Genomic DNA, 27397 nt, shown 5'->3' on the forward strand with positions numbered 1-27397 from the left:
TCAACTTTTTCCAGCATTTCCGGAAATCCCTGCATCTCCCTCTGTCCATATCACCATGTGTTAAAACCCACATGACTTCTTGTTGCATAAATGTGACAAATTGCAGCAGTGCACTAAGTAGAAGCTGCAGCAGCTCCGGTGAGTGACAGGAAGGTTATGTGGCGCTAATGACAGGGTTTTAAAGCTATAGCTACAGCTAATTGGGGTGATGTGTCTGTCCGGTGTCCCCCCAAGACATGTCTCACTACCAAGGATTAGCCATGATTAAGGTACTGGTCTTCCTAGTGCTTTAAGACCTTTCACAGTATTTATCCGCAATGGTCAGATTACCGCAGTGATGGACAGATAGAGATCGTCGGGGTCGTGATTTATCTTGACAGTTAGTTTGAAGCGTATTATAGCCACCTCCGCTAGTGTGGCTTTGAAAGTTACATACATCACCAGACGTGATATGAGATGGTGCAGTATAAGCTGCAGATAGGGAGCACGATGTAATATTTATGCAATCAGCTTGTTATATAAAAGTAGTTCAAAAATAATGCCTGGGGATATTTTTCACATTTCTTGTTAAAAGAGAAGGGGAGGCAGTTCTTACACAAAACACATTCTGAGTTTAAAATCATTCCGCTCTGTTGGCAAACATTTTAGTTTAGCTTTAGAGAGCTGTAATTGCTCTCCCCAATTAACAAGACACTAATTATGTGTTCCTTTCTTTCTACAGGTTTATCTGGAACACAATGTTTTATGAGCTAACATTTTCTTCTTCAAATACTTTCATAGTAAAACTAAAGTATGTCTTGGTATTGATTTAAAAAAGCACAAAATAACTTTTTTGAGAACATTTGCTTTGATCTTAAGGGGATTAAAAACTCCTGAAGTGGAAAATTAGAACCTTAAAGATACAAACCAGGACTTAAAGCACTGATTGTATTTAAACCGACATAGACTGCACTATTTAAAGGATACAATGCAGCGGGATTATTTTTTGGAGATAGTTTTTTAAAGGCACTTTTGATCAGGAAAACTCCATGTACCTAATGTGACCCTGTTAGGTCATTCTACCTTTAAACACAGCAATGGTCACAAGGAACGTCTCTCCAAGAAAAACACACCCTCATTTAAACTTGACTCTGTTAGTCAGGGTTTGAGATGATCAAAAGTGCTGAGCCTTCCTTTCGTTTCCTTGTTAGGACTTGTCTGTTCCACAGGAGCCTCTCATGCGTTTTCATTTGAGAAGAAGGCTTGTGAGTTTAAAGGGAGCGGGAAAGTCTACCTTGTTAAAGCGAGTCATCATGTATGCTTGACAGACACTTATAATGAGATTAGCGTCAGGACATATCAAAGAGGAAGTGCTGGAAAAAGGAGAAGGGCTAATCCGCTCAAGCTTTATGACTAAATTCATTCTGTTGGCAAACTTTGCTTTCCTGTTCATTATGTGGATGGTTCTGTGTTGAATCCTGAACCCTCAATTAACAGTGAAACTCAGACCCATTGAGCTCTGAATAATGAGATATTATGTTGATAATCTTTAAACACCTCATGTACAGCTACTTTTCAAAGAGGCAAATGACTTTTACATTACAGTTCCTATTGCAAATGCACAATAATATCTAAAACGTGGCTTAATGTGCTGAATATTTTACGATAATCTAGGACTTCAAAACTCCAGATGTTCACTTCGTAAAGCCCCCGAAAAGAAAAACCCTCTGACACGAGCTTGAAGCTTCGCCACACTTGGGTTGGTCTCTGACTGTGATTTGACACAGTCATTATCAAACCTTCTATTATTGATTTCTAGATAGTTGTTAAACACTCTGCCATGCACACAGCTTAGCCTTTCCATATCCCTCAGTCTCCTCCAATGACCTTTACTGTTAAGATAGAGATAGCTCTCAGCGCATACAGAGGGGGATGTGGAGGATTTGCAAAAAGAGGACATTTATGAAAATCTTTCTTGAAGCCTGTCTAAGAAATCCTTAAGAGACATGAAGGAAAGGGCAGTGAGTCAGTGTATGGAGAGGACACACTGAGGCTCTGATATGGATGGAATGCCGGGGAAAATACCCGTCTATATGTGCATATGTAATGCAAAGTAGAAAAGAAGTCACCAGACTCTATTGAAGTTTGTGCCTTTTTTGTTGCTGTCTCCAGACATACAGCCAGAACATAAATATATTTGAGGGAAACTTTGCTTACTGCCTATAAAGGCTGATATTGAAGTAACCTTCACTATAGATGGAAAGCTGGCATAAGAAGGAATGCACACGTAAGACAATGCTTCCTCTAATACTTATCTGCTCATATATTTATGTGAAAATGAAAGAATGATTATGAAAAAGGAGCCTAAATCTGACCTGATTTCAGAAGAGAAGATTACAAGAGCTGGCCCCACAACAGGAAAAAAGTATGTTTTCATTCTAGCCCGCATGATTATGATTATGTTTACAAAGTCTTATGGTGTTTACTTGGCGCATTTTATCCTCTTGCAGGAACAAAGATCCTTTACATGTTTTCTTTCTAGACTCGCCGGTTTGTGACAGAGGAAAGCTTCAGAGGGAAGAACTCATTGGGCTTCAGTTTTAGCTGGTTATTTGTCACTATATGTGGTTTGAAGGATTGATTTTCTCCCTCCTACCGCATTGATGAAACCCCTCCTGGAGCTTCCTCTGGGAATTCATCTTGTGCTGATAACTTTGAGCTATCTTATCTAGTCACTGTTCAAACAAGAGTGAATGCTCAGATTTGCTTCAGGTGTTTGTCTCCACACGGGTTCCATTTCTTCTTGTTTTTGTTTTCAAGGTTAAAGCCTGATTGATGCGGCTGATTTTGCGCAATGCTGTTTTTTTTTTTTGTCCAGCCTGTGTCTAAACCTCTTTCTTTCGTTTGTTGAAAAAGGAACACTCAAGGGAAGGTTTCAAAGCAAGCCTTAGCGTACTTGCTTTAATTTGTATGATATCCCCCCCTCTCTTTTTGGTTTGATTACAACAAATCAAATAAAACTGAGGGATGAAAACTGGTTTTCGGAAATCGTTTTTGAGAACGCGTGCCTGTGGCTGATCTGAAACACAACTTATCTGATGGTAACGGCAATAAAAGAAATATAATCACACACAGAGCTCCACATGAGAGTTACACACTTTGTTTTTGGTTACAGCTATCCTTGCACAATCATTATGTCACTTAAAGACACTTTACAGTAATTCATTAACCTTAAATATCAATAAAAGGCACGTGAGGAAGCCATCAAGAGCAGAATAAAACTAACAAACCCTGACTTTAATTCTGGGTTATGTTACCTTCTAATTATAAAACCTTAAAGACTTCAGACAGTGCCGCCTGAGATTTGTCCACAGGGCATGGATTCTCAATTTGTCGTGCTGCTTTGAACTGTCACTATTCGACCGGTGGTGCAAAGATCATAAACCAGTAAAACTTCAGAGCACAGGATGCCACAGAGGCTGAGTCAGGGCTGCTTCTTCTTGGAAACACGTTGATTGTGTATGGGTTTTATTTTTAATCACACTGGATATGTTGTACCTGATCCAAGCAGCTGCCCTTGGAGGTGAGGTGAAAAGCCAATAGTAACAGCAGTTCTGACTAAGCACACTAACCCCCCTAAAGAGCAGCAGAGGCCCCTCTCCTGTCTGCACAGAGTAGCCTGTAGTCAACACTATCTTATCTGGTTAGGGGGCAAGTCTGGGCTGGCGGGCAGGGAAGCGGAGCCACATGGCTGCAGTGGGAACCTTCTGATACTTCTTAGAAAGCTTCCGAGCGAGTTCTTCATTTCTACTTCTCAAAACACTGCTTGTTTTTCTGCTTCATGTTTGACAACAGCAACAAACTTGTATTGATCTGTTTCACCTCTGCACCTCAAAAAGACACCGACTGTAACCAGTGTTCTTTATTTTTGAGAGGATATGTTATAATGAAGTTCCGGTGAACTTTATATTGCATTGACACATATTTGGTTTAGCATTCTTACAAATGAAACTTTTCCATGCTACTTCTATAGTTTCTACACTTGTATGTATGAGAGCAAGACCTGACCTGCAGCCATACAATCCATCAGCATTAGTCCTACACAGTCTCCAGACTAAACACACTCTCATTACAGCGGCTGCGAGGGCCTGCAGGGCTCTTCCTCCACAAGTTTATTAACACAAGACACAATGTACAACGCACAACTAGCTTCACCGGACTCTTATGGTAAACACTGCTTCGATGCTGCTGCTATATAATTAAAGGATTTAAATGGCCAGCTTATGGGGAGTGACATAGCAATATGATTACTGTAGAACACACTGTACTGTGTAAGCCAGAGTAGCTCTGGGATGATGTCATCTCCTCCAGGCCATTGTGGATTCCTGCTGCTTTGTAGGCCAGCGTCTGTGCAGCGAGGAGAGGGAGAGACAGGAAGTGAGGCTGGAAACTCTTCACGCTTTCTTACACAATTCAAACAGTTGTCACCTGTATAAAGACTGGTTACATGTAGTCAGCTAATAAAAGTCCGATTCCCATGTCCTGCGTTCCTAAGTGCAGTAATTGCCTTGGTAGAACCGTGTTCAGTTACAGATCTACATGTGTCCTACACCCACACTGATCTGCACGTCTCTCAGGGTCTATGGTCTCCCTCAGGGTTTAATGCACGCTGGAGTGGATGGGTGAGTGGATGGGTGAGAGTTGACTGGTGAGGTTGTTCAATTTGGTTATGAGATCATGAGTGGTGGAGGAAGTGTTGAGGTTTGTAACAGATAAAAGTAGTAAAAGTTAACACTCAAAGTAAGAGCTAAAAAGAAGAGATCTTAACTTATTTTAGGATGGCAATTCATTTTTATAGTTATTAGTACTCACCTTTGACGTGAACATCATCTTTAGAGAGGGCTACTTAGAACTTATATGCACAGTATGTTGGAAAAGATCAAATTGAAATGACTTCAGCACAAATACTTCAGATCTGTGCTTACAGCAGTCCATTAAACTAAACACTTAGATACTGATACAAGCCTGAAAGCAACTTTTCAATTAGATTCTAAAAAGTTTGAAAAGTTGTGTTCATGTATGTCTTACTGGCTTGGCATTCCTGATGCATGTATACAAAAGATTGCAAAAAGAGGTCATGTCTCAATGTGAAATCTGTATTTGCAATGGAGCTTATTATAACACAATGTTGTGGTCTGCTTAAGTTAAGTTCAGTGGGCCTCATTCACCAATATCTTCTTGAATTCACTCTTTTTAGAGAAGTCTACGTCTGATTGATGACGGTTCTTAAACAGCAGAATTGTTTGCACCTGTGTTCTTAAATTGATGAATGCCATGTCCTTGTAAGTTTGAAGCTTGTGCTCGATATGTCTAATTAGCATAGAAATACGCCCCTTAAAAGCCCATATAAGGGCATGGCACGGCAACCTACGGTCACAAAATATGAAGCCCATGCGGAAGTGTTATAAACTGCAATTCATCGAGCATCTGCTTGAGGCTGGCTGAAGAAACACCAGAAACCACATACACACCAATTCAAAACAGACGATCTTTGCAGCATTAATAAAAATGTTTACAGCCTGGTTCAAAAAACTGCTTCAATCTACGATTCTCTATCGGCACACACTGTACAGGGGGTGAAATTTTTTCTAACGCGACGGTTCAAAAGATATTAAGATTACGAGTTCTGCCAAAATAAGGACATGACTGACTTGACTGACAGGCGGGAACACATAGCTGTTGGCGAGGAGGCTCAAACTCCGCCTAAGTTTGGTTGAGTTCAGCATTACCAATATGGCTGCCGCCAACGATTGGCTTCAAAACAGCGCTTCAGGAACAGATGGGTGACGTCATGGATACTACATCCATTATTTATACAGTCTATGGGTGCCGCACAGAAATCACAGTGTGAGAGGAAGAGGTTTACATTGTGTTCAGCAAAGTCCACAATGTGCAGTTTCTATGCAGCTTTGTAGCTCTTTCTTAGCATCAGTTTTTGAGAGTCTGCAAAGAAACAATACAGTAGTTGACTTCAGTCTATGGAAACTTGGATAATTGTGTTGTACAGACAGATCCACTTGCAGTCGCATTTTTTTTTAAAAAGTTATATTTTTGGGCAGTTTCGCCTTTATTGATCGGACAGATGAAGAGAGAAAGGAAATGTGGGGAGTAAAGAGTGGGGGAAGACATGCAGCAAATGGTCGAGGCCAAGAGTCGAGCCTGCGACCTCTGCAATGAGGACTACAGCCTCAGTACATGGGGTGCACTTAGACCGCTTGGCCACTGGGGCCCCTGCAGCCCACTTTCTAAAGAAAAGGGGTTTTAAAAGTGCAGCTTTTGCACTGAATTTTACAGTAATTACTTTTTATGTGGCATATTTGTTTCCCCTCTCTGTTACATGTTCTCTTTTGTATTTGTATTATAACACAAGCAAGAGTAGCTTTTGTCCTCTTTGTGGAGTTTTCAACGCTGATGCAAGACTTATATACTGTTATATATATATAGACTTATAAAAGTACACTTATATGCAGTTGTCTGGTTTGCATCAATCAGAAAAAAATCAAGTAAATTACCTGCAATCTTTGACTTCACTGAACAAATAAAAAAACAGACTACTTGGTTACTTTTTAAGTGACTTTATTAGAAAACAGTTCAGATTTCACATCTTTCCTGCAGGTTAATGTGCGAGAATCTTCAAAACTTTTAAGCAGCTTTCATAGTAACACAACTTAGAGTTGTGTTTACAAGTAGCAGGTAGTTGCAAGGACAAGTGTACGCAAGGAAACCCTGCAGCTTCGGCCTCTGATTGCATTTGTGCATCTGTGTGACAAACATTCCAGAACAGTACTCAAGCATCAGCTGTTTACATTCACGACAAGATACTCCAGTCTCAAGTATCCGCTAAGCATCAGACCTTGAGAGACAGAGGCCACATCAAGGAGGTCAACAAACAACCTGACACCCTGGAGATACATTTGCATTGAGTTGAGAATGTAAAGCACCAACTGAGGAGGAGGTGGGGGGGCATAAAATGGCCTCAGAGGCAGCAAACACTTAAGTGGTAAAACAACAACCTCCAAACTGCTGTGAGATCCTCCTCATTGTCAGAGCTCTTCTTATCTTGAGAGAGAGAGAGAGAGAGGGGAAGACAGGATGATCTTTGAGGAATGAGAGTACAGCGACAGGCGGTCGGCGAGACGAATTCTGCGCCAGCTGACATAGCTCGTTTTAGTATCATCTCACAAGTTAAGACAACAAAAAGGGCTGCAGTTACTCGCTACGAAAATACAGACCATAAATCTTCAGATTCATAAGCTGATATCTGGTTTCATCTCCAGCCTCAGCCTGAAGAGAAACTCTAAATCTGTATGTAAAGAGACAAGAGACTGGCTTTACCTTATAATACTCACAAAGTTGCTACATATAAATTCTATGCATACCACCAGATTACCATTAAGTGACTCCACTGTATGGGCTGGAAAAACACCTACTCACAGCATGGCAATAAACATTGCAACTTGAGTCCACAGGATACTCAAGAATGTGTCAGTCAAGTTAAAAGTTAATTTGCGTTTTTATGTGCCCCCCCCTTCTTCCTTCATCAGCTTTTAGCCGCCCCCCTCCCCTCCACCTTTTTTTTTTTTACCCATTGTGAAGCCATCAGATAGAAGCTTCCAGAAGTCCACACCTGTCTCAGGGCCATGCAGAGGAGATGGATCCATGCATTTTGAGCATCAGATAGCCTCTAGCCAGGGTTAGTATTGATCTAACGCTTCACTGGCCCTTTGTGAGAGCAGCAGCTGCTTTGGGGGGCTTTTAGATAAGCAATGCAAAAGGGAATTGTTTTCCTCCTGAAACCCCTCTTTCAATGTTGCTACATGAAAACCATCACTTAATTCAACACTCCATTGCGCTGAAATAAAAATGTCCTCTCCCTTGACACCAAAAAAAAAGCAGCAAATAAGCATTAAAACATCTGCCTTTGGGGTATTGAGAAGCGGCTGGTATTAGACATCACACAGTGATAATGCAGCTCTCTGGATTTTCGCTGTTTAATCATATGTAATCTCTGGAGTGAGAATAAAATGAAAACACAACATGTTTCAGTATCCCGCAACTCTTCCTCTCTTCCCCCCCCTCTCTCTCTCTGTCTCTCATCACAGTCGCAGCTACTGAATGAGGCAGGGTGGGGTATGAGGAGGGGGGTCTGAGGTGGGTACATTACGGCTGCATCCGTGTGAGGCAGACATGGCGATGAGACCCTCCCTAAGATGACTCATATAGGCTGAACGGGCTGACACCGGCACCTCATTCACAGCCAATAATGAGCCATGCTAATGAGCAGGACAGCCACCCTGCACGCTCATCATTAAGCCGTCTTGTGATTCATGTCCAGCATGAAACCATCATATGAAGAGATAAGCGCGGCTGCAGCAGGCTTGGAAGAGATACTCATAGATAGGAGACAAATGGGGAAACTGCAGGTGACACTTTTACTTTGTAGGATTTGCATGATCAATGTTTTTGTGTGTGTGTGTGTAAGGAGTACAGTGTGCAATAACTCTCTTCTACCTTTATTAGACTTTCACATGCTGCATTCAAGGGCAGTTTCCTGGAATTCCACACTGATATGCAGCAAATATGTGCTTTCAAATTCCACCTACATATTATCCAACACTATCAGTTCATTTGAAATAACCACCTCTACCCACGTCTGCCCTGATCAGATCAAATACCACTCAAATGAATCCATCAGAAAAAAGACTCGCTGACAGTAAAATATGCATGTGCATGCACCAACCTCCTGAGACTCCTGCTCCGACACATATATCTGATAAGGCTTAATCAGCATAGGGTGGTCATGATAAAGCATTTCAGCCCTATCTCAGTCTAAGAGAGAGACACAGACAGGGGGCAAGAGAAGCCAAGATCCCCCTCCATCTCTCAGCGTTTCTCCCTCAGTCTCCTTAGGCTTGTCTTCTTTCCTTTCCCCCTGCGTGCCTTTTTCTCTCCGTGTCCCCCCCCCCCCCCATGCTCTCCTTCTCCTGCCTTTTTCTAGCCGCTTCTCCCTGTATCAGTGCAGACACTTCTTAAGCCCCAGCTGGGGGAAAATACGGTGGCTTGGTGGGGGGAAGGGGGTTTCAAAAGGGTAAGTGATTGCCCTCTAGGGGACGAAGCAGAGAGGGAAAAAAAAGCAGGACGCCTTATCGCCCCAGCCTCCAATAGCACTGCTGGCTACCACCCAGAGCCGTGGGGAGAAGGGGAGGAGGGAGGGTGGAGGGGGTTGCAGGAGACGCCAGCTAGATGCTGCTCTGCCTCTTGACACAGCAAACTCAGCAGGGAGCCTTCCATCCTATGCCTTGGCTGTATGGTCTCATGTACAGGCTGCATAGCCAAATGTTGCCATTTGAATGAGTGTTATTGCTTTGCTTGCATGCTTTATATTGTAGTACAAGAGCAAGGATCCAAAAAGGGTGAGATATGTGAGGTTTTATTTAGGAAACAGGATAAGGGAATTATGTAAAACTAAATTTAAAATCTGTTTATCTATGATTTTTGTCCTGGAGCCAAAATCTCATCATTTAGTATCTGTGGGATGCTGCAGAGGTGTTTTGGATGCTTACACCCTCAAAACAAGACCTACAAACACGAATGTACTACTGACCTATTTCCTTCACCAAAATGCAGACATGGAAAGAAACTGGAAAGAAACTGTGCAAGTAGCGAAAAAAACATATGAAAATACTCAGCCGCTCTGAAATAAAAATGCATTGGCTTATGATACAGTTAATGAGAGCCTTCCTTTAAAGCCATTACCAGCTGCTTAAATGCATCCTCTTTACAGCAGACAGACAGGCAGGCAGGCGCACCGACGCATCCAGGCGCCTGCAACAGTGTCCAAGCGCCACCTTCAGTATCCAACCTAAGGGGAGGAGAAAAAGCAAATAATCACACAGCCTACATCTTTTTCCTCCAGACACATCTGTACACAGCAGCTGTCTGTCTGGAGAAAAAAAGAAATATAGACTCCTTTTTACTATTTTTTTCATTTAAAATAAGGTAAAGACCTTAAGTCTTATGTGCGCTTGGGTACGTGATGCGCATCTCAGGAGCGGATAGTGCTAACTGTGTGTTTAATATGCCTGTCTCGCCCGGCGTGTTGCCCCAGACACTATGTACCACAAATCCCCACCTCCACTCCAATGAGAGTTCGGGAGGGGAGGGAGGAATAAAAAGGGTTAAGGGGAGTCTTGTATGGAGTCTGCTGGGCGGAGTGGAAGGGACCTGATTGGATGGCTGCGCGTGACGCAGGGGACATGAAAAAGCTGATAACTAGTTAAGAAGGCAGTTTGTAACTCTGGAAAAAGAGTGCAGAGCTTGAGACATACATTACGCAGAGGACGCGGACGCAGCCGGCGCAGAAACACAGAGAGCGAGAGGCTGAGTGAAAAGGGGGCAGAGAGAAACTGCAGCGTCCGGACACAAAGTGACTTGAAACAGAAGGACAATGGTGCAGCACACAGACAACAGCGAGACGGACGGGAGCATGTCCAGGGAGGCTACAGACTCGGAGGAGAGTGAATTTATGGCATGCAGCCCCGTGCCGATAAACCCGGACTGGTGCAAGACAGCCACCGGTCACATCAAGAGACCCATGAATGCATTTATGGTCTGGTCCAAAATCGAGAGGAGAAAGATTATGGAGCAGTCGCCCGACATGCACAACGCGGAGATTTCCAAGCGCCTGGGGAAGAGGTGGAAGATGCTGAAGGACAGCGAGAAGATCCCGTTTATCAGAGAAGCAGAGCGGCTGAGGCTAAAACACATGGCAGACTACCCCGACTACAAGTACAGACCCAAGAAAAAACCAAAGCTCGACAGTTCAAAATCATCAGCACCGTCTCCGGAGAAGTGCGGCAAAATGACTAAGACCCCCAGCAAGAAGTGCTCAAAGATAAAGACTAATAAAAGCGGCTCCAAGTCCTCTCACGGCTACGGAGAGGACTGTGTGTTTCCCAGCTTCAAAGTTGCAAAGATTGTGAAAAGTGAACTCACTGACGAGGACGAGGACGATGAGTACGAGGAGGACTACCGGATGGGAATTAATAAAGCGGGGGGTGAGGAGCGCATGAGGCCATACAATGTCGCCAAAGTTCCAGCGAGCCCAACTTTGAGCTCCTCGGCCGAGTCTGAGGGCGCAAGCATGTACGAAGAAGTGCGGAAAAACAACCGACTGTTTTACAATATCAAAAACATTACCAAGCAGAGCACATATCACGCTGCTTCTGTCTCACCAGCATCCTCCAGGTCGGTCTCCACATCCTCCTCCTCTTCCTCCTCCAGCAGCAGCTCCTCTTCTTCCGGGGAGGACGCGGACGATTTGCTGTTTGACTTTAGTTTAAATTTCGCCCCCAGCGCCCCTGGGACGGAGCTGGGCAACCCCAATTCAGGAAACCTCTCCCTGTCTCTTGTGGATAAGGACCTGGACTCGTTCAGCGAGGGCAGCCTGGGCTCTCACTTTGAGTTCCCAGACTATTGCACGCCAGAACTCAGTGAGATGATAGCCGGGGACTGGCTGGAGGCGAACTTTTCCGACCTGGTCTTCACATACTGAACTGCAAAAAAAAAGTTGCTCTAGTAATAACAGAGAAGGGAGAAAGTAAATTATATATGTGTCCTGGTCAAAGTTGTCCCTAGCTCTGCCTCCTCCTCCTCGTGTGGGTGGTTTTTTTGAAGGGTCCTGGAAGGAGTGTGAGAGTTGGAGGACCAGGAGGCGAGGAGGTGAGGTGGTGAGGTTTGAGGAATGAGATGCTTATGAAGCTGGTAGCAAAAAAGCAAAAGTCTGCAGACGTTTTTTTCTGGCAGCATGACAGGGTTTTATGGATTTTTTCCTCCCGTATAGGTCTGCATTTTACAGTTCAGCTTAAACGGACCACAAAGGGAAAAATACGTGAACTTCTATGCATCTTTTCCTCTTAAAAACAAAACTGCAGGGAGCTGAAAACGGACTGTGGACTGACTCAAAGCAAATCTGTGAACTGACAATTGTTCAGGATGTTACTTTACAAACGGTTTATGTAATTTCTTAATGCCGCAAAATGTTTGTTTGTTTTTTGTAACTGATTCAGTTTACCTCCTGGTTTGGAAAATTAAGCAGCCTAAACCTCTGCAGAGTACAGGTGTGGAGGAAACATTTTGATACATAACAGACCTCATCTTTTTAAAAGAAAAGTAAGATATTTTCAGGCATATTTTTGTACAGTTAAAAGGGAATGTACTTACTGTGCTTTCAGTGAGTTTCAGGCACTTCTTCCCTTTATCATTTGTTTTTAGCATGCAAGGGAGTCCTGGTTTTAAGGATTAAGTTAAATTAAAACTTGCATCAAAAATGCCTTGTGATTTCAAACTAGGTTTTGTACAGTTGTAGAGCAGATTTGTTGAGTATTTGTAGACGATACAATGGCATCATGGGGAACACATACCTCAGAGCTGGAACTAGTTTCAAGATTGTATATGTACTGTAATATAGTAAAGTTAGGAGTTTATGTATATCATACTCGTGATATGTGGATGGGTCCCGATCGCAGGTGTGAAACTGGATTTTGGTATTTTTTATGGCACATACTGTTTTTCCCCCCTCTCATTTTTTTGTGCAATATATACTCTTAAGATACAGACCATCAACAATTGTAGCAAGTGATGGAAAAACAGACTTGTGCACTGTCAACATCATTTCATGTTATGATGCTGAAGCCTGTCCAGGCAGGAAAATAAACAAATCAGCTGGAACTGATACAAAACAATATAATATGGCCTCATGGTGTGATGCATACTATAGATGGATATCACGAATTGAATGTTTTTTGACACATATCCGACACCAAAACACAAATCTGACTGAAAATTGGGGAAGGGGAGTTCTGCAAAAAAGGGGCATAGTCTGATACAGTGGTGGTCTGGCATTAGTTTAACAAGCAAGCAAAAAAGAACATTCCATAGTCCTGTTTCATAAAATGAAACTTTATTTTAAAACTGAAGACTGCCTTCTTTTTTTAAAACATTAACCATAAACCTGTATTTTTTATTTCTTGCACTTAAAAAAGCAGATATTGTTTATTTTTATGTGGGTCTTACATATGAAGTCTGTTTGATAAAAGGTTTTGGAATATGACCTAATTATATGCCGAGACATTTTGTTGGAAGTTCTAGGCAGTAGTTACTTCACATTCCAAGTGTGAATCTGTCTTTGACTCATCTTTTAATAAATAAGTACCTACCACCATCGACTGTCCTTTCAGTTTGTGAATATATGTACACAGATGTGTTATTTGTTGCGTTTGCAAAGGATGTGATGACAGAATGATGCCTATTTTGTACATAGGCTGATACTCTGAAAATGATGGGCTCAAACTAACATGTGAATTCACATTTAATAAAAAGGAAAAAAAGGAAAACTTTTAAACTGCAGTGTTGAGGTGCTTTACTCTGCCTGTTTTTCAAAATGTCTCTGCTCAGCTTCTCCTCACCACGCCTCCCTGAGAAAAAAACGGACACTGCTGCTTTAAGAAATTGAATTGCCCGCTTGCCTGCGCCGAGCGACGTGATTGGTGGGCCCGCTGGTCCCCTTGGAGACGGAGCTGGAAACTGGAGCTGCTCCTCACAGTGTGTGGGAGCTTTCAGTGTGTCTGGCTTCCATTCAGAAAAGTAGCACTGTGGCCGGCACAGAAAGGACTCGAGGGCAGTGTGAACAGAGGGCTGAGAAAACGTCTAAATGTGACATATGTTCGCTCAGGGATAAACAGTGGCACTTACTCCAGACAGATAGTGTTTAATCTCTAAAAATATGGAGGGTTTTATTAAAAATATAATTCTAATGTGAAAATAAACTCACAAGCTTTGTCCTAATGGCCTGTAATCCTTCATAATGTCACTAGTTAAATCTGTATGAGGAAGAGGGGTAGTGGGTCAGTGTGAATCTCAAAAAATACCTTTGAACAATTTTCATGGGTTGCCAGTTTTAGTCCTGTGGTGATGCAGCTCTTCCCTCTTACTTCTTATTCCTTAATAATCAATCTAGGTAACACATGTTGATAACTAAAGAAGGATACAAAACAGGCTTACAGCTTTGTTTGAGAACTGAGAACCTGAGAAGGAATCAAGATTGAAAAATAGAGGTGAATAAAATATGTGATTTATGTTACACACAGTAATACAATCATAACACTACATGCTCAAACAAGAGTGCTTTCACTGTTAAACTGTAGCAACAGTTTAAGAGTCCTCTCTCACACTGATGCCACTCACTATAAACAAATGCAACAGATCTCATCCATATGGGATGTCATATAATTAGTATAACGATCTATTTATCAGAGTCATAACATCTTCATATTGTTATAGCACCTGCTGTAAGCCTCCAGAGAACCAAAGATGCAGCCTTTAGTCTCCCCCGATAGCCACCTTTAACAGATCATACATAAAGAACCAGGGGCCTTGGCCACTGAGAGATTTGTGTTCATTACAGCAAACGAATCTAATGATGAATATTTGCCATGCATGGCTGCACAGGTACTGGCCCCCCCATTAAGTCAGTTTGCAAATCTGTAATAAAACATTTATCTAGCTATTACTTTACCTGACCTATTGGTCAAAGTTGCTAATGGGTTCCAGGGCTATTCCCAATAGAAGCCCAACATTGATTTTGTGCTCCTCTGAAATATCTGTTCAGGGCTAATGCCACCGGTACATGTTGAAATGAAATTAGTGACCCGTTGAAATTTCCTCCTATTTCCTCCTTAAATAAATAAATGGAAATGTAGAATGCTCAGGAGACGCTGACTGAGATAGCGTCCTCCCAGGGATGCAGCAGGAGGGAAGGATACTGTGGCGACAAAAGAAAGTAATTTCCAATCACTTGAGCGTTTAAATCATTCATATAAGCCGGGATGTCACAGTCAAACGCTGTACGTGACACCTATACAAAGACCCCTGCTGCAGGAGTGAGAACTGGAGGCAGATCTGCACATGTGCAAGTTGCTGAAAGTGGACATTTAAAATATGCCTATACCATCTGAGAGCTTAAAGATATGATTCCTTTGTGACCGGTCTCTGTCTCAGGCTAACCCAGTTCTAATAAGACCTGTTATGTTCCCTGACATCTTTTCACCCCTCCGCACTGACTCGCAGTGAGCTCAGATGCATTACATCACTGCTTAGCTTATGCCGCTGCGCAGTAAGATCCCATGTTGTGTCATCATTGATCCACATGTGCTCCTCTTCTCCCAGTGGGAGGCCGTCTAATATTGCTAAGGGAATACTGATCTACGCTGTCTGAGCTGGAGGTTTCAGCACAACAATAACAACACTGCCTTAGCCTAAATTTAAACCTGTTTACTGTCTGTTAATTGACGAGTGGGCAGGATTTACGGTATCCGCTCCCAGATCTGCTGCCTGAGATTTGGATGCCGCTGCCACCCCCTTCTGTTACACAAGCGTGTCATGCTGTTAGACGCTGCCAGTGCGTTACAGATCCCGCGAGCGGTGTGACAGAGTATTGAAATGACACACCAGCAGTCGGTCCCTCTTGTGCAACAATGAGTCATGCGCTATGATCCAAACAGGTGAAAAGCTATTTGGAGCATGAATATCATATATTATCTTCTGAATCCAGATGACAAAACTACATGTTTATCTCAGGGAAAAGCCTGTCTAGCATGAAATCTTGGCTGTAATGACCTTACAAGTACTTCTTCCTAATGTCGTGCAGTTTGGGGAGAATTTGTCTGTAAAATTGCCTGCCTGAGCAACAGCCCAGTCCCTGTGTCCTCTGCTCCAGTCTTGGCCTGGGGCGACTCCTGCTGCTGTTGATGGCTATCCATTTGCTCGGCCCTCCCTGTGTTCGGGAGGGAGGCAGAGAGGGAGCATCGGCCCCATCTGCTGCACTGATATTTACTATCCCTTCACATTTGTGAGAAGGAGGGGTGGCAAAGGCCCAATTCCCTCATGGTGTTTTAGCACTCTGGCAGATGCACACATGTGCACGCACACATCGGAAGCGAGTGAATGAGAGAGAGGTAAATAGACAGAGCAGAAAGAAAGTTCAACTTAGATTTAACTTGGGTACAAAACAGGGTGTGTAACTGATAATATGAGCCGAGCTGGAAGCGAGTAACCCTGCACGCTCCTCTGTTGCCTAATTTCCCATTCAGATCTTCATTGCGGTTTTTCATTATTTAGCAAAGGCAATGAGACATTGAAAATAAGTTTGGGGGGTGAGCTGCCACTCTGAAAGCAGACACAGCAGGTTGTCGAGAGCAATTTGAACCGGCAGTGCCATTGTCTCGTCGACACAGAAACAAACAGTTCAATCACTCCTCGCAGAATATGTCCTGACATGCAGTAACATCTCATTGGGAGAAGGTCACTCTTTTTTTTGTGAGGGGTCCGCTGGAGGTCGTGCATCAGTCATTTGAATTAGCCGCTGAGAGGGCAGGAGCTCTGATGCACACCTGCTTCTCTTTTCAAACCTAACTCTGACTGATACAGTAATTGAATAGAACGTCCTTCATGTTATATTTCAGATTTAGGGTTCCATATGTGCTTCCTCCTGTTTTCAAAGTGCCACGATAACACCCTCAGTGTGAAACGAGTAAACCTTGACACTTAGCTCTGTTTATCGAGCCATCCTACCTTGTTGCATGTCTGGATTGCAGTCACTTTGGGATTTACATAACCTTGTTTTGAATTAATTGCAACTCTATGCTTTATATTTATGTAAGCACGTTGCAGCTGCTGCAGGCGCCCTTTGCACTCTCCAATAAGTAAAAGGACATAAGCCTACAATATTAGTCCAGCTGGGTCATAATGGGTCATAATGTATGCAGGCTGAAAGTGGTAAATCAAAAATAATCCAGATTATAGCATGAGAGTGTGTATTTTTGTATTAAATAACATACATTTGAATCTGTTTTTGTAGCGTCACAAATCCATATGTGTTTATATGTTGTTGTTGACCAGATAACGTTCTTGCCTTCTAATCAAATGGAGTGGATCTTAGTGTATTATTGAGGCTCAGAGCTCTCCTATGGCATGTGTGTATCAGCTGAGGAAAGTCTGTTTGGCGTTTTGCCCAGATGCATGGATTTAAGGCGACAGAGTTACCCCCCATCCCCCATTTTTAGAGTCAGGGATTGTGTGTGAGAGAGTGTTTATGTGGCTGTTTGTTTGTGAGATTATGTTGTTGTTTTTTTTTGTTGGCTTTTGGGCGAAAAACTTAGCTTGTTCTGAGTGTTGTTCTCACATGTATGTAGGCATAGATGTACTGAAAGGCAAGATATAAATGTGGATTTTAATTTGGAGTCATTTCATAGCTCAAAGGTTTATTATTTTACAATCTTTATCCCTGCTGCTTCTTTAGCTTATCTTTATTTATTGATTTCAAACGTGTTATTTTCACTTTTGTATTTATTTTGTCCTCATTCAATTGTATCTATTGTTGTCAGTTTTTATTCACATTTGTGTCTGTTTGTTACACAGTGAAGCACATTGAGCCCCATGTTTGCATTAAAAGTGCTCCACAACTCAACTTCAGTCAGGCTGAGAAAAATCATGTAAGGAAAGGTTGCCCCTGCTCCTCTGCAAGTCTTCAATTTAATGATACCAGCAACCGACATTCATGACCCCCTGCCTCCACACCCCAGGATTAAGTCAGGCAGTAATCTAGATTCAAACCTGCAGCTCAAAGGGAGCCCATGCAATTCCCCCCCTGAAGCTCGAGCAGAGCCAGCAGTTGGTCATTCATATGCATCTGAAATCTAATACTCTGCTGCTGTGCCCCTCCGTGGCCCCACCTTTCCTGACTCACCAGTGAACCTCGACTCCTCCACTGCACTCCGACCATTACCCCCACCCTCCCCACGCTTCCTCCCCTTTTTCTCTCTCTCTTTCTTGCCACCCCCGCCTCTCCCTCTCCCTCCCTTTCTCCTTCTATTTGCATGTTACCCAGGTTACACTGTCAGGGTACCCCTTCACAGTTAGGCGCGACGCAAGGTCTCATTTGATAGTCTTTGCTGCTTCAGTAAATAATTAGCACACTGAATCCTCTGGGGCCCTTTACAGGAAGCATGGCTTGCTTACCAGGGGGGCTAAGGTTCTAATGATTGCTATCCTGCAAGGTTTTTGATAGCAGGGCCCCTCCTTGCCTCCTCCTCAACACAGAATATGTGAAAAACACAGCTAGAATTAATAATGGATGTGAATGTGGATGCAGGAAAACAGACTTCATTTACATTCAGAGACTTTTCAAGCATTTGTCTGAAACAAGAATATGCACTTTATTCCTCTGTGCATGGGTTAGACGTAAATACATGCTGTACAGAGAAGCACAAACAAACACAAAGCTAGGAGTACGTATATACAGAAAGTAATATTCACATAGTGAAAATATCTGACGTGAATTGGGAATATTCATCAAAACCAGAAGAAGTAACAGAAAAAGAGAGGAATATTCTGAAAACAGATGTTTCTAGGTGCTTTGTAGAACTAAATGTGATTCTGTCCTGCAATCACTCAAGCAAATATGTTAATCTACATTTGTAGTCATTAAGACAATGAAAAATGTTGCGGCAAATTACAGCAACATCTTGTGTAATGTGTCATATGTTCAGCAGTTGCATTAAAGATTTATTCCAAATCAATCAGCAGCTCCATCCTTCTGAATAATCTCATCCTTCTGGCAAAGCAATACATATTTTACCAAAGCATAAAACATCAAACAATTGCCAGATGGATGCTTGACCTCACTGATTAGCAAAGGAGACACTCAGAGGAAGTAATGCCCTCTCAGGATTGCATCTGTAAAATGACAACTCCTGCCAAAAAGTCCATTAACTGCGTGTAGATTTTAATGGCTCGGCCCAACTATGGATGCAGAGACAACTTCAGATGTTATTGCAGGAGATGGAGAGTAAATGAAAATGAGCCAGGTCCTGAGTGGGACTCAAACTTCCCTCCCCCCTTTTACGCCCTCCAGTGCATGCTGACCCCCCCCACCACCACCACCAAAAATGGGCGGAACAAATTGCACTGATGAATAATTCATATGTATGCGGATGAACAATTCATATGCATCATGCTGAAGCTAAATCTATTATGGAGAAATGTTGTATTTATGGAAAAAAACAGTACACCAAACGCTGAAACTCTAACACCATTCCAGTCAGGCAGATGGCTGTCTATCAGTGAGTCTAGTTCTGCTTGAGGGTTCTGCCTGATAAAAGAAACTTTTACCCACCACTGTAGCCTTGTGCTTGCTGATTGTGGAATAGTTGGTCTCAGTAAATATAAAGTGTGATGAGATAATTCTTGTTATAATCTGTATTTTCAGGAGGCAGCCACGCACCAGATGAACACGTGGCCTGGTCAAAGCAACATGCTAGACAGTGTAAGAACACATTTTACACACTAGTAGCCCATATGCGGCCTCTGTGGGAGCTTCTTGGTGGTTGTGGATTGTTTGTAGCCGGTGGGGACTGCAGCTATAGTGTCTGAAGAGATGTGACATGTAGCCCCACTCCTCACCACCGATACACACAAACAATGCTGACACACACACGCAAACACACCCTCGCCTTCTCTCTCCTGGCTGGTCGGAGTTATTCATTTCGCTGAGCACCTCAGCCGCCAGCAGAGAAATGCTGTCACTGGGTCATTACAAATACCCACAGGCGGCAGAGAATGTCCTCACAGATACAGGAGACAAACGTGGGCCTGCATGCTGCGGCCTGAATGCTGCTGCTGCTGCACGGTGTTCTGAATGACCTACATTTCTCTCCAGATATTTCTTATTGGACCTGATGAAATCATGGATCACTAATCCCAGACTCTGCAGAATAGAGTTATTTCGTTTCACGCATTGGGTGAATGAAATACTCTGAGAGAACCCAGCCAAGTCCATTAAACATGCTCAGTTTTTCCAGTTCATTTTGAAAAGTATGAAGCATTTATTTCAAGATGATATTCAACTGCAGATTGTGGTGTTTAGCGAACGTTTGAGTAGTTTCATGATCATAAATCAAATTGTAATTCTGTAATCTATCACTTTCTCACACTGTTGATATTCCAATTCACTAAACCACCCACTCACTATACATTATCATACTTGTTATCTGGCTACTAGCTAAAGATTTAAACACATTAACACAAACCGGAGGTTGCCGCTTGGTATAAACGTGTAGATAAATTTAAGTCTTGGGAGTTTTGTATTTAATGAATTTCACTGTTGAAACATTTTTGTGCAAATCTAGACAATGCATTCAGAGTGTTTGGTCCATATGTCCAAGCGTGCATAGCTTAACAGGTGTGTCCCTTTTCACATAAATTCATTATGAAAACTGCACCTTTAGTTTTAAATTTTTTTTGTGTAAACACACAATCGATAATCTTCAATTTGACCCTATTTGTGAAGGAGAAATTATAGTACAACAAGTTTCAAATTCCCCTGTGGGTTGAAGATTAAAAAGGAAATCTTTTGACCTATAGTCAGGGAAGCGGTGTGAAAAGCAGTAGCCAACATGAGTAGGTTCTTGTAACACCAGGCATCCCTCAGAGGTGAATGTGTGTAACCGATATTGCTCCCCTACACACCTCATGTATGGCATATATTGACTACAAGTTCAATCTACATTCAATCATTCACACCAGACTCTGGGTGAGACTACTCCGTCACCGCTGTTCCTGGGTTTACTTCCTCCACATGTGTGGCTCACCTCTGTGGCAGGATGGTCATCTGCTATTTTAACCAAGAGGTTAAGATGAGGAACAACTGTGATCAAAGAGGACTGCTCATTGATTTTCAAAACCACAGATTATGCTGCAAATATATATCAAAGGGAACAGGCTGCATGGCCCCTGTGATATGCTCAGCATGATTTAAACATGCTACGGCCATGTTTAAGCCCGGAGCTAACACATTTAAACTCAGAATAACGAGGTGTAACTGCCTCCATGCCTGCACAGGGGAGCCACTGAGGTAAGAAAAAAAAAATCAAAATTGGTATTAAGGGAAGAAAGAAGTGTAATTCTAGAAATTGTGCCACTGTGATTTGATGAATTATTAAACTCTTTTACAGATTTCTTAATTAGAAAGGGTAATCCAGTAATTAAAATGAGAAACAGCTGGCTTGTACAGAATATCACCGGAACATATAATCCCACTTCCCCTGTCATAAAAACTCTTTAATAATCCCATTAGGTCTTACTACAGAAACTATACTTTACTCATCTTTTTAAGCACCAGCCTCAACCGTGTAATTGCCGTGCATTTAAGGCAATTTGGTCAGTGGCGACAGAAACCTGCTTACTGCTGAAAAGTTAATGACACTGAAACGCAATACTATACCCTGACCACTTAGCCTTACCGTTTGACAGCATTTGTCATTACACAGTTCCTTACCCAAAAATGGATGGATTTTACATTTCCTACATTTTGCCTTTTAACTCTTCTGAGGCAGGCATGCAAGAGGACAAAACCATTAGCCTTCAATGTGAGAGTGATTGAGAAGATTGATATTTTCCCCTACTGCAGTAAAATACATGTCCCATCAGCTCAAGAGTCACAGTAAGGCAAAATAAAAGTAACAAAGCAGTGAATAAAGATGTGAAAATGTATTTACAAAAGCTATAATTTAAATGGAAGACAACAATGGTAAATACATTCACATTTTCACCTTTCACTTATCCATAGGACTTCATCAAATAACACCACACGTGTGCATTTTTATATGAATTAAATGGAATATCACAAGGAATTATTGCACTGTAAAAAAGTTGCACAAAAAAAGTAGCAAAGTAAATTGATGTACAACTGCATGCAAGGATACATATACATGACTGTGATTATATACTATCTATGTACAAATGTGATTGATACAGTACACACATGCTAGAGTCAGTTTCCATTTGAATAAGAAAAAATGTTAAGTATCTGACAAGATTGTCAAGTAGTACTACATGGCATCAGCCAATCATGAATTGCAGAGACTTGTTGACATTGAAGATCAAACCAAGGAGTAGTTGATGGTGAGTGGCATCAAAGATGTGTTCAAATTGTGTTTAAAAAGAGAGATACAAGGCATCAAAGTGATTGAACGGTCACAATAACAGATTTAGTTGTTTTCGTCCAATTTTCAATCAGGCGCCAGGCTTGTTCCTGTCATGACAGAGTCCCCTAGCACATTGGAATTGCGTGACTGATATCTCATACACTACATTTCTCACTTCAGTGCACCCTCGAATCCAACCTGAACAACCCCACCACCCACACACCCGCACACCCACCCACCCACACACTTCCATTCCCAACCCCCTCCGCCTTCATCCATCCAAACTAAACCACCTTTATGGCCATATTTCTGTTAAGTCCACCGCCTTGATTTGCTTTGGCATTCCTGTCCTGATTCATCCAGTGGGGCTGTGAGCTGGAATAATTAGGGAAACGCCATAAGGCCCTGTGCCTCCTGACAAGTGATCAACAAACAATGATTTATGAGGCCATCTCGTATCAGGGGATGACCATTGATTTAAACACACAAAGAAAGCACACACATGCATGAACACACACATGCAACTTCTGACACAAATGACCATACGCATAAATCAGATTCAATGTCTCTACATCTTTTATTGGGTGCTGTTTTGTGCTGACCTATTCTGTTTACCTGTCGTTCAGTTTAATAAACACCAATACTCATAAGCCCGTGACTTGATACAGATTTGATGAGTGATCTGGGAATATTGCGTGGCGTTTAGAATCCCTTAGATGCTTGGACGAACCTTCTGCAAATCAATTTTGTCGCTCTTTTACTTTGTTGATGCTGATTCTGCAGATTTTCTTGCGGTTGTTTTACGTATTGATTGTCACAGAGGCGGACAATGGTGCAACGTCTGTATCTCCCTGTTAGGAATGAGTCTAGTATATCACGTTGGCCTGTCTGCTGCTTTGGTATGCCAAGGTAGGTTTTCTTGACAGACAACATGCACACTGTGTTTTATTACCCCGCCAGCTGCAGGGTCATTATACATCGCTCTTCCTGTGAAATCGTAGGATCATATTTCTGTGTGTACTGGGAAGCGGTGGCTTCAGATACTGATTAATGAGTAATGAAATGGCTTTTAGTTATTACAGGATGAAAATATTAATATGAGAGATGCTGAGTGAGAAGAAGGGCGCCTTTATTATGTTACCGGTCTGTTCCATCATCTCATAGATCTGTCATAGGTTCATGGCGTCAAAGAGATTAAGAAGCCATATTAGTCATCAAACGCTAAGTGATCCTGTTCCTATTAGCATCAGCGGAGGCTGTCATCATCATATAAGACTTCTTTTAGCACTCCATAAATCTAAGTCTGCATTCATTTTGTGCTCATGGTATGCTGTCTTGGTTAAAATCTGCCATATTGTTAATCTCACAGTCAATTAATCAATCTATTTTTATTTATAGTTTGCCAAATCAGATTAAACCTTATTACATGACACTTGATGTATTGAGTGCTCCATATGTACTCTTCGCAACATTAATTCACCATAAGCTAGCACTTGCCAAAAGCGTCAAAGAAAAACTTCTTTCAGCAGGTAGATACCTTGAACAGAACCAAACTCACTGCAGACAGTCACAACAAAAGTTACCCCAAAACACTTTACATATAGTGCACGTCTTGATCACAGATTGTACAAACAACACAGTCTTTGGAATGTTGCCCATTGTTGTCTGAAGAGGCTTTATGAAGCCAAAGTACAGCATGCAGGGTTGCCAAGTCTGGGTGACAAAACCAGCCCAATGGCCAATCAAAACTAGCCCAACCGCTATTAAAACCAACCCCATGCCACATGTGTAGCCTACCTGCTTATCATCACGATTTGGTTGGATTTCTGCATGAACTAAGTGGGTTATTTATGATATACAATTTCCTTATTCATTTACTTGACATCAAAAACAGGTCCACTTAACCAACGGATGATAAAATCTACCTGCAGCAGCTCCCAAAAAGTAGCCCAATTCCACGTGAAAGCTGCAGACCTCGCAACCCTTTACGTTACTTGTTATATTTGATATGCTGATTCAACCCTGTACCTGACTTTTAACATATTTGGACACAGGTAAAGAGGTAGAGTTGAGGCAGATTTTAAGCATCCTGGCAAACAGCTACAACTTGCCTGCAAGTCAGTCAAATCAGTTGCATTCCTAATTACGCCGAATCATGTGAAACTCTTAGTCTTTGTACCATCACAGATAAAAAAAAATAAAAAATCATCCCCGTAAAGTGTGCACAAATTGAGAATTGAGCTTTACAGACCACAATGCTTTGGTACCGGGCAGTAAACATGTTTATTTATGCTCTAACAATGGACGTATTAACATGGGTGTTAACAGGGTGTCCTTGGCTTTTGGAGGTAGCCTCAAGTGGACACTCAAGGTTATGCTGCAGTTATTTTATACTTCTGCACTAGCTTCACTTTTCAACAAGTTGTCTCTTGGTTCTGACCTCATCTTCTAAATACTATATAAGAGACCTAAGCTCAATTCACCACAAGCAAGCACTTTGGTAGAAACCTTGAATTCAACCAAACTTATTGGTAGATAGCCATCTTCTGTGACCAGATATGCTGAGAAATGCATTTAATTGAAATGAATACAATTATTTAGTGTTACCAGGTATAGGAAAAGGAAATATGTATTCCTCTAGTATAGGACACATGTTAAGTACCTTAGAGATGTGGACAATGTAGGGATGAACCCTGCATTATTGTCTTTCCCAACCACAGATTGATCGTAACTGCAGTCAGGTCGATATATGTCTAAACATGATGTTAATAAGGTGAGTGGACTGATTGTCTACACCACAATACCACAGGGCATGATGATGTGTAAGAAGTGTGCTCATACATGTGAAAGAGAACACAAGAAAGAGACAGAGTTAGCTTCTGAGAAGTAGACTATCTCCCATCTGCCGTCATCCTCCTCGTCTGGTGCTGTGTGATATGAATGGCTACCATTATGGCCATTGCAATTATACTGCTGTTAGCGATTGTTGTTGGAAAGAGGCTCCAGATCAAAAGGAGCAGATCCACATTGATTAACTGCCACAGTAAGGGGAATGACCAGGTCGAGCTCTTAGAATCTGTGCTCTGTACACAGTGATTGACTCCTCCATCTGCTTTAACTTGCATTGTTGCAGTGGAATAATCGAGCATGCGGCATGACTCCAGTATTAGAGATTCATGTGTCTCACCCCGACTCTTCCTCTCAGCGCTCACTTCAGCCGGTGGATGATTGAAAGGCCTCTGGTGTCTCCCTGCTCTAGGTGGATAAGCAGTTGTCATAGGAAACATCAATACTTGAATGGATAGACAGTTTTATCCATTGATTAAACACTGAGTGAATGCACGAGTACTCGCCCTCGCAGAGAAATGACGTCCAGGCCAGTAACTGCCTCCCCTCCATTTTTGTGATTTAGGGTGCATTTGTGTGATGATCTGTAAGTGCCATGTCATTCTCCCTTACCTCGCCATATTTGCAAGAGCATAATCGATAGCTTCATTTGAGCTTCCCTGCGTGAAGGGGGAGAAACATGGCAGCGGTGAAAGCAATGTTTTATATTGTTGCATAAGGTCAAGACCATGTTTCTCCTGCTCAGAGGATTGGTTGGAAAATAGCCCTATCAACATTGATGAAGCAATGACGGATGGGGATTATGGTTTGACAGGGCAAAAATTGCCACTTGGAAAATTCAAATCAATCACAATTTCCCTCATTTCACAGTGTAGAATGGACAGTATTCTGCCCTTTTCCACCAGCCTTTTATTTAATTTGTCTTTAATCTGATTTTAGTGCTCCAATTTTGAAAAATGAGGATTGTCTGGTATATTTCATGGGGACAAAATCCAGCAGACAGTGAACGATCTTGTGACTCAGTTGCCTACATTCATTCCACACTTAAAATTCTAATATTGGAAAGACAAGATTCTCGCATCTGACTGACGCTTGGGTCTCCTGCAGCGCCTGGTCAAATAGGACTCTTATTATGGAAGGGATCTCATTCAGATGGTCATTAGACAATCAAACGAGAATAATCTGCCTGGATCTCAATTAGGACGAGGAAGCCAATTCTCCTGGTGTGCCAATGGCCTTTCAGAGAAGCACTGAGCCTTACCAGGTGTGTTGCTCTTACACTGATTGCTCATTTGTGCCCAGGAGATCTTACTGTGTGTGCATGTGTGTGTTTCTGTTTGAATGGCCTTTTTGATGGCAGAGGAGAATGCCAGGGGGGAAAGTATTGTGCATGAATATGCAGCAGACCGCGTAAAAACAAGTACGATTGTTTCATGGATTTCATTCATGGCTTTTCATCATTGACTGAAACCTCCTGTAACTGAAGAACAGATACAACAATACAGAGAACAGTTTCAGAATCAGCCTTCGATACAGCCTAAACTTCGTATCAGATATCGGGTACACAGTATCAGGTATTGGGTATGGGATATTTGGTATTGGGGATCAGGTATCAGATATTGGGTATCTGATTTCAGGTATCGTATATCGAATATCGGGTATCAGGTATTGATATGGAATATTAGGTATGGGGAATCGAATAACGGGTATCAGGTTTCAGGTATAGGGTATTGGGTATTGGGTATTGGGTATCGGGTTTCAGGCATTTGGTATTGAATATCGGGTAACAGGTATTGGGTACCAGACATTGGGTTTTGGATTTTAGGTATTGGTTACCAGACATCAGTTTCAGGATATAGGATATCGGGTATCAGGTATTTGGTATTGAATATTGGGTATCTTGGATTGGTTACCAGACATCAGGTTTAAGATGTAGGATATCGGGTATAAGTTATCAGGTATTGAGAATAAGCTATCACATTTAATCAGTCTCAGGTAGATTATCATCTGATGATAACAGCAACAGTGCCGTGCTTGCATATAGTGTAATACTAGTTAAATCTTGCAGCAGTCAGTGTTTTTAATTTGTATGTTTCTTCATCACACTGCAGTCATAGGGTTACTCAGTATTGGCAGATACTCAAGTTTAGGATTCAGTATGAGCATTGACGGCATATTTTGTACAGTCTGTCAGGTTATAATATTGGAATATACTTCCTGATTTTTGGGCTTTTTTTTTAGCTTCATTTCTTGTTGATGCCACATAGAAAGACAAGCTACTGTGTGCCAAAAGTGACTCAAACGTCCTCCAGCATTCTGAGGCATGGTGTTTTCAAGGGCGGCCATTTGCTAGGTCTTAGGCCAGAACAGCAGTGGCCATTGCCCTCAGTATTAACCCCTGCTGGCTCCTAGAGGTTGAAACCCCTTGTTTGATTTACAACAGCCAGTGGACATAGCCGCCATTAAAAAGA

General features: G+C 42.1%; 1 protein-coding gene across 1 annotated transcript; it reads left to right on the top strand.

Annotated features, from left to right (window-relative positions):
* Nucleotides 1-10123: 10123 nt before the first annotated feature.
* sox11a (SRY-box transcription factor 11a) lies at nt 10124-13441 on the top strand. Its single transcript, XM_034675776.1, has one exon. The coding sequence runs from the start codon at nt 10487-10489 to the stop codon at nt 11591-11593; it is 1107 nt and encodes a 368-aa protein (XP_034531667.1). The 5' UTR covers nt 10124-10486; the 3' UTR covers nt 11594-13441.
* The last annotated feature ends 13956 nt before the right edge of the window (nt 13442-27397 follow it).

This window comes from Notolabrus celidotus, chromosome 22, assembly GCF_009762535.1.
Source record: "Notolabrus celidotus isolate fNotCel1 chromosome 22, fNotCel1.pri, whole genome shotgun sequence".
Taxonomy (NCBI): Eukaryota; Metazoa; Chordata; class Actinopteri; order Labriformes; family Labridae; genus Notolabrus; species Notolabrus celidotus.

Excerpts from the sequence above, each read along its gene's own strand:
- sox11a (XM_034675776.1), top strand. The coding sequence starts at position 10,487 with ATGGTGCAGCACACAGACAACAGCGAGACGGACGGGAGCATGTCCAGG.